At 44.5% G+C, this 16,113-nt stretch overlaps 1 protein-coding gene and 1 pseudogene across 33 annotated transcripts in view; both read right to left on the reverse strand.

The window, feature by feature from the left end:
* ANKS1A (ankyrin repeat and sterile alpha motif domain containing 1A) overlaps nucleotides 1-16,113 on the reverse strand; it is a 195,060-nt gene that overhangs the window by 62,669 nt on the left and 116,278 nt on the right. For 24 of the 33 annotated variants that reach the window (XR_012433875.1, XR_012433874.1, XR_012433873.1 and 21 more), the window contains one exon: nucleotides 11,604-12,190. Coding sequence is in view for 30 of the 33 variants with exons in the window: in XM_074038297.1 (XP_073894398.1) it covers nucleotides 11,604-12,190 (587 nt within the window). In the remaining 3 variants the exon portion in view is untranslated. Of the gene's footprint in view, nucleotides 1-2,476; nucleotides 2,587-8,211; nucleotides 8,452-11,603; nucleotides 12,191-16,113 lie in introns of those variants that run through there. The other 9 variants (XM_074038309.1, XM_074038306.1, XM_074038305.1 and 6 more) reach the window with 2 other exon arrangements.
* LOC141410117 (10 kDa heat shock protein, mitochondrial pseudogene) lies at nucleotides 5,676-6,277 on the reverse strand (annotated as a pseudogene).

Below are 16,113 nucleotides of genomic sequence, written 5' to 3' on the forward strand. Positions count from 1 at the left end.
TATTTATAATCTTAGAGTAAGGAAAGTCTTCTTAACTGGGATGCAAAATGCAGAAGTTGGCTGGGCGCAGTGGCTCACGCCTGTAATCCCAGCAATTTGGGAGGCCCAGGTGGGTGGATCACCTGAGGTCAGGAGTTTGAGAACAGCCTGGCCAACATGGTGAAACCTTGTCTCTACTAAAAATACAAAAATTAGCTGGGTGTGGTGGTACACGCCTGTAATCCCAATTATTCAGGAGGCTGAGGCAGGAGAATTGCTTGAACCCAGGTGACAGAGGTTGCAGTGAGCCGAGATTGTGCCACTGCACTCCAGCCTGGGTGACAGAGCAAGACTGTCTCAAAAAAAAAAAAAAAAAAAAAAGCAGAAGTCATACAAGATTGATAGATTCAACTATAAAAATTCTAAATTTCTACATGTTTAAAAAAACACATAAAAATGCCACAAGGCCAAAAGACAAATTATATCACAGATAAAGGGCTGATTTTTTCCAAATATAAAGATCTTCTACAAATTAGTAAGAAAGAGATCAATTCAATAACAACGTTAAAAAAAAAAGAGAGAGAGAAAAGGAATCTAGAAAATAGTGTTTTGTAAACATGTAAAGAGATGCCAGTGTCACTCATAATAAGAAACACACTTTAAAACTAACCCAAGATAACATTACCAATCTGTTAACCAAAAAGAGACTAAAAGGCTGACCACCCCCATGTTGATAAGGTGTTTACATGTTGTGGGTAGAAAAGTAAATTTAACACGCACAAACTCTTTCACACAGCTGTTCAGCTTCTGGAAACATCTTACAATGACTCTGTACAAGGATTTGCATTGCAGCAATGCTTTAATCAGTAAAAGCCTGGTAACATGTAGAATGTCCATCTACAAGAAACAAAAATAAATGATAGTATATGCACACCACGGAATATTATGAACAATAAAAAAGAAAACTCTTCATGTACTTAATTAGAATGATTTTCCAAAAATTACTATTACATGAAAAAAGCAAGGTTCAGAGCAATACACATGAGACAGCACCATTTTGTCTTTTAAAAAGAAAAATGCTTAACATGTCAGAAATGCTTCTATATGCAGAGAATATTTCTGGAAGGATATTCAAAACACCAAGGAGAAGAACCGGGAATCTGGGAGACTTATTTTTCACTATATAGTCTTTAGTATCTTTAAAATTTCACCTAGATTCAGGTATTATAATTAAAAAAATACAAAATCCCTAGGGCATAAACATTCCATTTCTAGGGTTAGCTTTGCCTAGATTTCTACATACAGTTAGATATGGAGTAAGATAAATATTCCCTCCAAGGACACAGAAACAGCCTAAGACCTTGAGGCTGGGAGATCTCCACCCCTGAAGTACAGTGTGAAGATGGGATGCCAGTCCTCTGCCACCGCACCCAAGTTCCATGGCGTTCTTCACTGTCCTTTGGCCCAGTACAGAGGACCCCAGCTGCAAAACCAGGACTTTATGCCCACTGCACAACGGATATAAGGCTCTTCCATGCTTTTGGGGGAAGTTCTGTTGAAAATAACTAGATCCAAAGTGGACAGGAAAGGAACCAGAACATTTACACAAACCACAACTTTTTAGCTGAGTTTACAATGGCTTCCTGCCTGTTTAAATCAGGACAGCCAAGAACAGACTGCCAGACAAATTGTCATTTGTAGGCCCCTACTGAGCTTAGGCAGTTTTCCACCTGTCCAGGCAAATAAACAGGCCGCCTTGAGTTATGGACAGGTGGGCCCTGTGGCGCCAGAGACTGGGCCATTAAAGCTTGTGAGCAAGAGTAGGATGCCTGGGAAAGATACGCTCAGCATCTTGGCCCTGCCCAGCAGCTACAGGCCACAGGCATGCTTCTTACCCACTGGCTACTCACCTGATAGCATCAAAAGGAAACATCTATGGAGAAGAAAGCAGGACAAAGGAACCCTAGGCAGGGAGGGTAGTTGTCCATGAAAACAGAGTTGAGATCAGAGAGCACATCTTTGAGGATGTTGGCATAACACTGGGGGTCAGGAAAAGAGCCTGTGTTGTTTCTGAGGGTCACACATTTCAAAGGAAGTGAAAATGAGGTCCAGATTAATTGTTTTCTCAGAGTCCTATATAATAAAAAGCCTATCCCCCAATGTCTGGCTGCCACTCCGACCACATAGCACATCTCTAAGCAAATTAAAGTTCTCTGGGATATATATACACACATGCGTGCACACATACACAGACCACCTTCGTATCTGTTCTCTAAGAAGCTTCCTCTACCCTGACGTCCCCGAAGTCCACTCAGGGTCAGAGAATGTCTGAGGCCGCCAGCATCTCCCTCTCTTACTGGTTGTAATTACCTATGGGTCTGGCTCCTGAGAGGATGTACTTAAGATTCATTGGGGCGAATTATTTGTGGTCAATGCTCTTTTAGGACATTAGCACCATTTCTGTGTTCCAAGTGGTGGTGGCATACCCTGAACTCACCTTCGCTGCCTCCATGAACACCCAGTCAGTCGGCCTCCCTCACTGGATCTCCCATTTCCGAGATTTCTGGCCATCTTCTGGTCTTAGCAATTTTGAATTCTCTTCCCTTTGCTTCACGATCCTGGTTTTCAGATTTTATTTCTGCCTTGAGTATGCAATGAGCTCATGGAAAGGCATTTCCTAAGACAATGACCTATAACCCAGCCCCTCCGCCAGAACTCACCCAACATCCTTGCCCAGGATGACAACAAGAACAATGATCAAGTTTGAGAAATTCTGATTTCACTCTAGTTCAACAGCTTTTTAAAAATGTGTGTTTTTTTAAACACATGTTTAAAAGCATGCACCCAACAGCTTAAAATAAAGAAATCAAGGGAAAAAACCAAGATGAGAAAGGCCACAGGTAGCAATCATGACTAAAGAAAAAGGAAGTTAAAAGTAAAAGTCAAGTTATAAGCTATATTTGTAAGACAATATTAAGTGTAGGGTAGAATTTTCAATTTCTCCTACAGGAGAAATTAAGAGAAAGTAGCCCAATAACCACTCCTGCTTCTCCCTCCCTACCCCAAGCACGCATGGCTTGCTCCCTCACGTCCTCCTCAAAGGGGCCTTCCTTGGCTGACTCACCTAATGGCAACCCTCCTCCCACCGCACCCTCTAATCCTGTTCTTAGCTGTATTGTTCTCATAAGCACTCCCATCATCAACTACATACTATGATTTTTACCTATTTATTCTTTTTAAATTCTCATTCCTCTCTAGCTTTCTAGAATGACAGCTCCATGAGGGCAAAATGATTTGTCTGTTTTGTTCATTGCACTTAGAGCCTACCTGGAAAAGAGCAAGTGCTCAACAAATTAGCTGAATGAGTAACTGTAATACAAATATACTTCAATTTTATACTATTATTACTGATTATGTAAAATACCGCTACTTGTTCTTAGACACAATTGCTTAGAATAATATAAAATGAACTATTATTCCAAAAGTCATGTAAAGTCACGCACTCTGTATCCTACTGATACTTTATTAGAAAAACAAGATACGAAACCACAACCGAAGTATAAAAAGAATATACCAGAAAATGTTTCCTTCTGTGATTCTCAGCATTTGTATGGACTGAAATAAAGGTCAAATTCCTCTCATCTATATTCACCTACATTCATTGTCACCCAAACTTTCAGTCTGGGGTTAAAAAAAAAATGTAACAAAACAAAAAAGAGAGAAAAGGAAAATTCTCCTTTTGCTGGCGATTTTGCAAATACCCCAAGTCCCTCCCTGGGCTTGATGGTACCTTCTTGCTGCAGCTGAAGGGAACCAGGCTGTTTAGTGGGGGACCGAGGCTGGCGGTGTGCGTGGTAGCCTGCCGACACCACAAGTGGTAGAAATGCTGGTGCAGAATAGAAATGTGAGTCAACCCTGGAAAAAATGTTAAAAAGAAAAAATAAAAGCAAAATCCCTCTGGCGCAGAGGGCTGAGAGGCTGGAAGAGAAGCCCATCCTTAACTCCACCTGTAAAAATAAGAATGAAAAGGAAAAATGAATGAGAAAAGTAGGGAGGAAGAAAAAAAGACAAAAAAGCATAAAAGAAAAGGGGAGAAAGAGCAAAGGGAAAAAGAAAAAGGGAAACGGATGAGTGACAGACAGGGACAGCAGCAATGGGGAGATGCATCGGTGGGAAGGGAAGTGGCAGCGGCAGGGAGGGCGCATTCCCCTTGCTTTCCAGCACCTGTCCAGTTAGAGGCATGATGGCAGCAAGGGACCAGCAAGCAGGAGAGAACACACCAGTTTTCTCATCACCAGTCAATTGCAGAGCCAGGACTAACTCCCGCTCATTCACAACACTGTGGAGTTTCTCCTGTTAGCATCAAGACCATGGAAATGCACATATACATACATATATACACACACACACTGCATATATATACACACACACGCATATATACACATCTATAATCTAGGCTAACAAAAATCACTTCGATAGAAAGGCCAAAACTGTTTGTTTACGGCTGCCTATAAAATAAATGAGATTATTTTTAAAATATGAACAAATTACCTCAATATTACCACACCACCTAAACCCAATGGAAATTTAAAGGGTGTTTCATCTAGGATAAAAGTTGTGACTACTGTGAATACTTGGAAACAACTTAAACAGACATTCCAGGCCCTAATCTTTCCCCAGAGGTAGGAGTGTCACATTCTTCTTCAGGGTGGGAGGGCTTTGCTCAGCACAAAAGACTACACAGCATGCTTGTTTACATAACGAGGAACAATGCACACTGCAGAATATGGCGTGGGAAATTTAGTCATCATCAGTGGAAATGCAAATCTCCTTATTTTACATTCTTCTTTTTGCACACCTAACCCCCAAGGGTTAAACGCAGCCAAAGCCTCTACGGAGTTGAACCAATCAGCTTGTCTCTTGATGACATCATGCCTCCAATGGGACAGAGCTGGAAAGGGTGAGGCAGCGAGGCCACTTCTGGACTTGGCCTGAAAGGGTGCCCTCCCAGTTGCTGCCACTTCACTTCTCAGGAAAAGGATTCAAGAGCCAAGGGTCTCCTCAACTACCATTTCAGACAAAGCCAGGACATTCCCAAAATCCTGTGCCAGAAATTATTCTCAGCTTATACAAAACGCATACAAAGCAAGTCCTTGCTCTTCACCCATCTCCCACTTATTTAATATTTATGAAAGCTGATTACAAAACACAAATTTATCATTTAAGCCTTTAGTCAAGTTTTAAATGACTCCAATGTTTATGCTAAGCAGAGAAACAGCCTTCTGTGGTTTTCTCTTTCATAAACTTCAATCCCATTCAAAGCAGGTGGGAGGCTGATCTGGTCATCACAAACTTTTTATCCATTCAAACCACAATATGACCAGAAAGACGTTTTTGTTCTTCCTACAAGGTATTTATCTCAGATGTTAATTGGTGCTGGTTCTGTGTGCTGTGGGTACCTCACACTGTGTAAGAGACAGAGGATGAAGACACACAAAAAAGAAATTCTGCCACAGGAGCACACAGCTGAGATGCCGAGGACACTGCCAGCTTGATGAAGGGAAAACAGGTTTCTTTCCTATAGTAGGAAGTGGGAAAGGCTTAAAGTTTTGGATTTTTAATTTTGTTAAATTTACATATTTTTATTTGGAAATATCTGTATCAGTGCAGAAAAACGAAGTTTTAGAGACACTGGATGCCATTACTTTATATATCATTAGTTTATTATAAAGAAAGAAAGTTTAAATAAAATTTATGAATTTATTATAAAGACAGACATGGAAATTATTTATATGATGAAATATTTCAGGACTTCAGTGGAAGGAGCAGCTTCACGTGATGTCATTTCAATAGTGATTTATTTCTGTCTGCATTCTTTCCAAGAATGTCACCATCTTTAAATAAGAAATAATCCTGTCACCTAGAACTACTTTGGTGCCTCTATATTCTGGCGGAAGAATTTTGTCTCCAACTTCCACGCTAATTGATCGAATCTTTCCACCCTTTCCTTTACAGCCTGATCCAACAGCTACCACTGCTGCTTGTGATACTTTTCTGTGAGACTTTCCTGGAGGCATAATGCCTCCTTTGGTCACAGTTTCAGCTGCACTCCTTTCAACCAATATTCAAAGAGTGAAAGAAACTTTCTACATGCTGGTCCCGCCATGACTCCACTGCCACAGCTTTGGTGCTTCCAGTTAAATGATGAATTTCTCCTGCTTCCCAGCACTCTCAATATCTAAGCCTTGCAGTTCATTTGCAAATGAAGATTAATTTACAATTTACATGCTAGAGCCATGTTTACTGCTCCAGCATACAGCCATCTATGCTTGCTCAGAGTTGATAGAAACAGTGCCAAAAACTGCTGTGTCACTCAGGGTCCCTGCAGGAAAAGATGGCACAAATTGTGCACCTGAAGGAACTTAATAATGGGATTATTTACACAGGGCGGGGAGCTAGTCACAATGTGGAGCCTTAGGTAAGGTGCAGGGAGGGGAGCTAGTCACTATGAGGAGCCTTAGGTCAGAAGGGTCAAAGGGAGGGACCATTTACTAGAACCCAGAGAGAACAGCTATTGGGAGAAGGTCCCTCCAGGAGTGGTGGCTTTCAGTAGAGGAACACAGCCAATCCAACAACCCCTTGGCCTATTAATGTACATAGGCAGATAGAAAAGGGTAGGAACTGGACCTGAAGGGCAGGTGGAAAATGACCTGTGCAGCATCTAATGGCTGGAGAACAGTTTCAACAACAACAAACCAACCAACCTTATGATATAGCCATACAAGAGAACACAGCCTTTTTAGAATGATGGTCTGAATCCAGATCTTATTGATGCTGTCATGGTAAAATATCTACAACATGCAGTAACTAGGTAAGAAAAGCAAATTATAATTAGTAAATACACTAAGATGCCAAATTTGGATATGTATTAAATGTTAACAGAGGTTAAGTGTGCATGGAGGGATGTAGGTGAATTTCCCACTCCTTATCTATATATTTTTAAAGTTTTATTTATGTACACCTCAGTTTGTCCTCTATAATGTCCCAAGCATCATTAAGGCAACAAAGAGTGCTTTGACTTGACTGGAGAACACAGAAAATAACTAGTGAAGCTTGGATTCAGATCTCCTCTTAGGCTGAGCTCTTTTAAAGGCAAACTATGACTTCTTTGTCACCAAAAATACAATAGAAAATAGGGAGAACACTAGTGTCATTAACAGATACGATCACAGAGGTTTACCTTAACCAGGCCATCTTTCAGAAGTCAAGTTGCTCAGGGTAGTTCACCAGGGCTGCATTAACCCACAATAAAGAGCAGTCTCTATTTGGAGAAAATGACTCCCAGATCTATTAGACATACATGTTCCCCAACTGGAGAACATCATCCCAACCAACCAACCAACCAACCAACCAGCCAGCCATTTGCTGGCCATTATGTGGAAGAATATATTTGAAAAATAAATTGTAGAGAAGGCTGCAGATTTCTCTCCAACCTCTCTTCTCCTCTCAGGGAGTTCAACAGAAAGCTCGTTAACTTCTCAAATGAGAACAATGGGGAAGGTGCCTGCCCTACTTTCTCAGGCTGGGTGGGCTCTCCCATCCCTGCAGTGAGGCAGAGCTGTGTAGGAGGATCACCAGTTGAAGGGTTTGAACTCCAGTGGTTCCCCATGACTCTGCCACCACTGCAAAGAACCTCCTGCAAAGAGCTCTGCCTTTTTGTTTGTTTTGAGACAGAGTCTCACCCTGTCACTCAGGCTGAAGTGCAGTGGTGTGATCTCCGCTCACTGCAACCTCCGCCTCCTGGGTTTAAGCAGTTCTCTTGCCTCAGCCTCCTGAGTGGGTGGGCCTACTGACACATACCACCATGCCCGGCTAATTTTTGTATTTTTAGTAGAGATGGGGTTTCACTATTTTGGTCAGGCTGGTCTCGACCTCCTGACCTCAGGTGATCCACCTGCCTCGGCCTCCCAAAGTGCCTGGATTACAGGCGTGAGCCACCATGCCCGGCCTGAGCTCTGCCTTTCTTAAGGTCTGAAGGCACTCCAGGCCTCAGTTCTCATTCTCAGAAGCTCCAAGCACAATAGTAACATTAATATCTACCACTTAGTCAACACTTCATGCATGCTAGGAACTATGCTAGGCAGTTAAACACAACTCTAATTGGTAAAACACTCTGAAACACAGATCTAACTGCCTCAGTTTCACAAATAAGAACAACAACAGTGAGCTTACTGAGGTCATCCATGCACCGAGGTGGAGATGGTGGAGCTGGGGCTCAAAGCTGGACCTGCTGACTCCCGAACCTGAGCCCATCTGCTGTCCTGCACTTCCTTCTAGGAACAGCGTGAGGGGCTCCCACCCCACAGCCTTCCTTCTGCCTCCCCAGGCCTCACAGTGAGGAGCTGAGCTAGGCCCAAGCACTTTCAGATCCTTCAGAGCAGAGTTCCCCACATCCCGGGGTCCAAGGACAACAAAGAAAAACATCAGTAAGGACAGGATATGGCAAAGCAGGCTACGGGCACTGGTCAGGGATAGGGTGGGAAGCAGCCATTAACTAATGCCCCATTCCAGGAAAGCCTGCCAAGGCCCTGGGTTTAGGGCCAATCACTGGGGGAAACACTTTCGGAGTTTCTCTTTAGAGAGCGATATCCACAGACACCAAGTACAATATCACTAAGAAACAACACTGAAGGGTTACACATAAGGGGCCCTGTTAATGTTTAGGATGTAAGCAACCTTGATCTTCTGAATTCTTTCCAATAAGACCTCAACTGCCTTTAAGTTTTTTCAAATTTAAAATGTAGCAGGGCTTCTGCATTTCAGTCACACTAGAGAACTGGCCCACAACACCTAGATCTTGGATAGATCTAGATCCCTGGGCCATTGCATGCACCTGCAATCTTTATCTGCACAGGTGATATCAGCAAATGAACCTCCTCTCGATGCAAAGAGACACTGGCTTATGAGCCCACACAGCCAACCTCAAGCCCAGCTTTGCCCAGGTGATTTTGTATTTATTGGCCAGGAGGAAACAGTGGAGCCCATAAGACTGCCCAGAAATGCTGCATGTTAACAGGACATAAATATCCTGTGAAGAATCGGCCAGCACTGCTGACCTCTCCGGGTGGGCATACGCTCAGAAGGAGCCATAAGGAAGAGGTGATTCATTGGACTGGTAAAGCTGATTTCCAGCCCGTTTAAAGGATTCTGAGATACTGCCTTGATAGCATATCTAGGAGTCATCCCTCAGTATCCACAAGGGATTGGTTCCAGAACACCATTTGGATATCAAAACCTGTGGATGTTCAAGTCCTTGACATGAAATAACATTGCATATAACCTACATACATCTTGTATATTCTAAATCATCTCTAGATTCCTTATAATACCTGATACAATGTAAATGCTATATGTAAATAATTGTTATACTGTATTTTTATTTGCATTATTTGTTATTGTTGTTTTATTTTTTTCTCCCAAACATTTCCATCCACAGTTGACTAAATCCACAGACGCAGAAAACCATGGATATGGAAGGCTGGCCGTACTCATCTCTTGGCCTGATGCTCGAGGCCCTCTCACTACCTGGTGCAAATCTCGCTTTCTACCCTTATTTCTCATTCTGCCCTTACATACACTCAGCACCCTAGAGAAACCAAACGACCTGAGCTTTCCTGGCTCCATGCCTCTGCTCATGCCGCTCTCTCCACGCACCTCTCCTCGTCCCACCAGCTTCAATCTGGTTTTAACCATAAGACTTAGTCTTTTAATTCCATGTCAAATCCCACTGCTCTAGTGATCGTTCCTGAATCTCTTCCCACCCTCTCATACCTCCTGTCTCCACTCCCCCACCCACTGATTTTTTAAAAAATCTCAGACCTGGGTGAGAGTCACTGATGTTTTTCTCTCTTGACCTCTGCGGCCATTTCAGAGCACACTGCACTTATCTTCGTCCTCCTCTTAAATTTATCTTGAACTTTTCCTACAGCTGACTGTAAATTAGTAAAACTCTGTTTTAAAAAACAAAGGTAGAGCACACATTCCTACAAATATACATACTCCAGTGTGTAATCTCCTGGCACCCCCCTCCCCCAAGCTATCTCACTCATAGTGATTTTCCACGAGTGGCCAGGTATCTAGCACAGGCTCACCAAATCTTTGTTTACTAAGCAATGAAAATCTTCTGCACAGGATTCCTGTCTCTGCCTAATCAGAATCTTAAGCTTCATCTTCTACCTTATCTGGAGGTAGTGCTGGAAGCACAGCCCCCGCCCCCAACCCCGTTCCTTCACTGGAAACAGATTGGCTTTGGTTTACATAACTTTCCAGCACCTACCCAAATAGAGTTGGGTAGGGCATTAAGTCTACAGATTGTTCAAATGGACATGTCAGCTGTAGTGTTCGCGTCCTCTTGAAGAGCTAAATGCAGTTCTTGAAATTATTCCTCAGAGACAGACCCAGTCCACTTCAAAGGCAGCTTCCACTCAGTAAGAAGCTTGCAAGGGTGGTACTTTAACATTCCCAGGGTGTTTACCTATCTTTGAGAAACACATTCTTCTGCTCAGCGAGACATGCCATAGGTCACTGAGACATACTTCAGTACATATTTCCAACTAATAATGGCTATGAAAGAAAACTGGGCCTCTGACTCCCAATGTTTTCTACTCCCTAATCTTCGTTTCCCGAACCACTTAGTCCTCTTCTGCCTGACCAATCTGGGAATGTGGGATGGGCAGGACCCTTCTGCTGGAAGAAGTATTTGGCCTTCCAGGACAGCACAGTAAGAATAACCATGGAGAAGCAGGGACTAGAAAAGCCTTCCTCTTGCAGCTGTAAAAAAGAATGAGATCGTGTCCTTTGCAGGCAACATGGATGCAGCTGCAGGCCATTATCCTGAGTGAATTAACGCAGGAACAGAAAACCAAACAGTGCAGCATGTTCTCCCTTAAACATTGGGTACTCATGGACATAAAGATACAACAATAGACACTGGGGACTACTGGAGAGGGGAGGGAGTGGGGGCAAGGGCTGAAAAACTAACTACTGGGTACTATGCCCACTACCTGGGTGATGAGATCAATTGTATCCCAAACCTCAGCATCATGCAATATACCCATGTAACAAACCTGCACATGTACCCCCTGAACCTACAATAAAAGTTGAAATTATATATATAAAAAAAGAAAAGCCCCCTGTCCTCCCCTAAACACCGCATCACACCTCTCAACTAACCCTGGATCTTCTCTCTTCCTCCTGAAGGACTCATAGGAAGTACTCCAGCTCATCTTAAGCATCTCCAGGGTGAGCATGATTCTCTCAATGGGGCTGATGGGATCCAAATATTTCCAAACAGCATGTCATTTCTAGAAACTGCCCCTCCCTCAGCCCTGCTCTGCCGGGGCCTCCACCGGCTAATTTAACCATTAATGGACCTGTCCTCTGTGATCCACGCTACCTGAGGCTCGCCTCTTCCTATGATTGTCCGAAACACATTAGTTACAGAGTGAAGGAACCAGAGCAACCTTGCCCAGATCCTGGGCCTGACAGTTGGCACGCAGGGGAGCTGTGGTGGGCTGCGGCCAGCCTGGCTAGCCCAGCTCCCTGTGACGTCACGTCGGCCTTACCTCATCCCACTCCGAGGCGAAGGAGGGTGACTTCTCCAGCCTCTTCTTCCCAATGCTGCAGTTGGATAAGGACTCGCTCCGACTCCCCATGGTAGCGTCCTCTGTGGGTGAGCAGGTCAGGAGATCAGAGTCAGACTTGGACAAGCTGCGGCTGAGTTTGAGTTCAGCTTTGGGTTTGCTGGTGGGAGGGGCTCGGCTCCTGGCCCCACTCCGGTCTCCTTCCTCAGCACCGCCAGGGTGCGGAGATGCTGTGTGAGTCAAAGTTTCAGGGTGTGAGCGGCTGTTGGTGGTGGGCAGGCCTGTTAGGTAGCCCACTCTCTTGCTCTGGTCCAGGGCACTGGGTTGGGAGGCTCCAGGAGCATGCACACCCGTCTCCTCCAGCTGCATGCTGGCCTTGTGGCAGGCGCCCTGCTGGGGGGACCCGTCTGGATGGCTCTGGCCAGCAGTACAGAGCAGCTGGAAAGGGTCCTGCCCCACCTCGCACACCGGGGAGGAGCCGTGGAGGAGGCCTGAGAACTGCTCTGGGACCTGCCCGTCCTGCCCCTCCGCAGAGTCCTGGCTCCGGCTGCTGCTGCTCCGCCTGTGGTCTTGGAGTGGACGGAGAGACAGAGAAATAAAAAATTAAACGTGGCAAAAATCAACAAAGTTCCAATGCAGCAAGCATACGGCAGAGCAGAGGAATTCACAGAGAAACAGGAGAGAAACTGGATAGGCTGGGGAGGGGGAGAGGAGAGAAGAAGAGAGAGGAAGGAAGACAGTTTTCATATTGTTCTTAATGTTCAATTTGTACCCAAAGTCAGAGCATTTATGAAATTCCAAACACTGGCCTGATTAATGCTATCTGGCAGCCTTCCCTGTTGTTAGATTTCTGTTAACATTAACGACCAGACCTTGCTATATAAGGCGAGAAGAGTGTTAACTATAACCTAGAGAAAGGACACAAGTCAGGACAGAGTGAGTGAACATGGAGTAAAAGTGAGAGCGCCAGTGAGCAAGCGCGAGCAGTGAGACTCACTCCTGGAACATCTGATACATTTCCATAAAGGCCAAAGTGTTATTTAAAGGCCACCCGCCCTCCCTTCCTCTGGCAAGCAGCAACAGAAAAAAAAAAAAAAAAAAGAGGTCATGATCCACAACCTGCAACTTCTGGAATTCCTTAACAGAAACAAAACGGCAGAGAAATAACTGCTTCCTTCCTCCGAGGGGGCCATTCCGAGTTCCACGCCTCATCCTTCCTTCCTCAGGGAGCACAGACTTTTCTTTCTCTCTCTTTTTTTTTTTTTTTTTGAGAATGTGTACAACTTGCTTCTTCCAAAATCTCCCAGCTGCTCATATTTGTTTAAGTTTAACCTTAGTTGATCCACTGAAAACAAAATGGTCTAATTTGTCAATGCCAGGAGACATTTGCAGTTCTCTCGAGACTTCCCCAACATCCTAGAAATCTGACACTACTAGCTCATGAGGCCAACTACTACTGTACACTCAAATACCTCGCCCTGAAGTAGCATAAACAGTTGGCCAAATCAGAATCTAACATCAGCACTACACTGGCACACCCAGGGGCTTCCCTTGCATGAACTCAGTCCCATTAAAGATTTTAACCCACATCATCAGAGTAAATAATACTATGTCCAGCACTAGCTCACATTCCATAATATTCAACTTTATCTTCTCTATACGTGGAATCTGTTGCACCTACACTAAACAATTCCCTAGTCTGCTCAAAACTCTCAAGAACTATTCATGAGCTCAGAGAATCTTAGAATCAAAAGGGTCAACTATGTTTACAGATGAGGAGTCTTAGTGGTTACCCCAGGTGGTGGGGGAGAAGACTTTAACCCAGGAGCCTGAAGATCTGGCTCTGGTCCTGGCTGAGCTGTTCTCTAGCTGTGTGGCCTTGGTAGTGAGTTCATCTTATTGGGCCTCAGTGTCTAAAGTAAGTGGGCTGGGCTACATGATACTTAAAAATCCCTTTAATGTCACGATAGTGACGAGAATCCAGGTCTCCACCATGTCATGATGGTACACTTCTCCCACTTAGGGACGCGAGACCCCTGTTTGGGTACCTCTCCTGTTGCTGCCTACACAGTACCCACTCTCCCTCATCAGCACGCCTGAAGGCCCAAAGCCCCTTCTTGAGGTTCAGTTCTGCAACTGGAGAGGGTAGCCAGATGAGGAGAACTGCAAAATGAACAGTGCTTTATAAACACAATGTACTAAAACACAGTCTCCAATGCCCACGCATGACGCTACTGTCCTGTAACAGTGGTTCTTCCAAAACAGGCTTTAAGAAATAGTCTCAACAACCAGCTCTCACAGCGAGCCCAACTTGCTGAGGTCTGACCGGCGATACATTTCCCCCATCCCTCTCCTCTCCTCCCGGCTCCAGAAGAGCAGTTCGGTCTCCATAGTCTGTTCAGCTTTTCACGAGTCTAGAGAAGTGGCCAAGGGCAGCCAATTAGCTCCACTTTATAGCTCTGATTACTTATCCACAGGAGCACAGAAGCACCAACTTTGGCATGTCCCTCCTCTATACTTTATTTTTTTTTTGAGGCCAAGTCTTGCTCTGTCACCCAGGCTAGAGTGCAGTGGCACACTCTTGGCTCACTGCAACCTCTGCCTCCTGGGTTCAAGTGATTCTCCTATCTCAGCCTTCTGAGTGGCTGGGAGTACAGGTGTGTGCCACCATGCCCAGTTAAATTTTTTTGTATTTTTAGTAGACATGGGGTTTTGCCATGCTGGCCAGGCTGGTCTCGAACTCCTCAAGTGATTTGCCCGCCTTGGCCTCCCAAAGTGCTAGGATTACAGGCGTGAGCCACCGCTCCCTGCCACTCCTCTACACTTGACCACTTTGAGACTTTCACATCCCAACTCAAAAATGCTATACCCCAAAGGTCAGGTCCTGAGCAATGAACAAGCCCTGAAAAACTTGAATCCTTTAGGGAAGAAGGAATGTTGATTACACAAGAGTTTCACATAGCTTAACCGAGGCCCCAGGAAGCCACGACTCATGGCTATGAATATTACATACAACAACTGGCAGCCAGAACAGAGCTACCCAGTGGTGCTGCACGGTGGGGCTACAGTCAGGATGACACATGACCACTTAATGTGGCTCAGGTCAACAGTACTTCGTAGGAGAAACTGATGGGGACAGTTAATCAGGCTACAAAATTTGCCATCTCTGGGACCACATTCTAATGGCCAACTTCCTACAGATCCTGGCCCACGGTACAATGTCCCTCTGCCTATATTTGAATGCAAGGTGACTTTGATAAAAGGAGCACAGACTTCTACTGCTTTGTATCAACTTCCAGCTTCATATTTAACAACTAGGAGCTAAGGGACCAACAATGAAAGAAAACACCATAGCTCAGAACTGGGGGCCAGCCTGGCTCACACTGCCTGGGTGGACCTCAGAACCCAGGCCACAGAGAATGTTCAAACTGCTGCTGTGGGAGCCAACAATGCAGGCCCTGTGAAACAGCCACCCATTCATGCTAGCTATCAATGATGAAAGAGAAACAGATGCCAAGGGCTCAATACCAGACACATGCCAGGGGGAAGGAAGTGGGCAGAAGGAAAGAATGGAAACTTATGGAGGAAGGAAATATGTGGTGTGGAGGAAGAATCTCTGAGGGTCATAATCCTATTGGAGAAGCCACAATCCACCAATATTGTGTGGAATATAAGAAATGATGGAAAGAAATTCTTATAATCATATGACTTAGCCAGGCAATTCCTAAGAAAGACACTTTGGTATCTGAAAAGCTCGCCGAGATCTAAGAGCCTAAGGCTGGTATTCTCGTTCCGTTAAAAACTACATCCAAGGCCAAGAGGAGTTTTTTTGGCAGATCAATGGGTGGGAAAAGAATTACTCAATGGTTTCTTCCTTCTGCAAAGTAAGGATAATATAAGGTCTCTTAGGGACAAGGTGCTAACAATAGAGTACACTGATCAAGAAGCAGTTCTTAAGCAAATTACTTCACTTCTTTGTGCAATTCTGGGATCTTAATTGGGGGATTGTTGCGGTAATTAAACTATACGTGTAATGCATTAAGAACCATGTCTGGCACATGCCACACTCTCAATAGATGTTAAAATTGTTATTATCCTCCACACAGGATCTGTTACAACACACTTTGCTCACAGATGAGACCGACTACTTCTCCGTTCCTCACAGGTCTGTCACAAGGATCATCAAAGATAAGGCACATGAAAGTACTGTGTAAGATATAAAGCACTTCACAAGCATTCATTACCTTCACCATCCTCGTAACTCTGAACAGCAGAAGGAAGGGACAGAAGGTAATATGGTGAGAGGGCTGAAGCAGGGGGCACCCAGGTGATATGAGGATAAAGAAGCCGGGTGTGGTGGCTCACGCCTGTAATCCCAACACTTTGGGAGCCTGAGATGGGAGGATCGCTTGAGCTCAGGAGTTCAAGATCAGCTTGGGCAACATGGTGAGACCTCATCTCTATAAAGAATTTAAAAATTAGCTGGGTGTGG

This window comes from Macaca fascicularis, chromosome 4 (assembly GCF_037993035.2).
Source record: "Macaca fascicularis isolate 582-1 chromosome 4, T2T-MFA8v1.1".
NCBI classification, from domain to species: domain Eukaryota; kingdom Metazoa; phylum Chordata; class Mammalia; order Primates; family Cercopithecidae; genus Macaca; species Macaca fascicularis.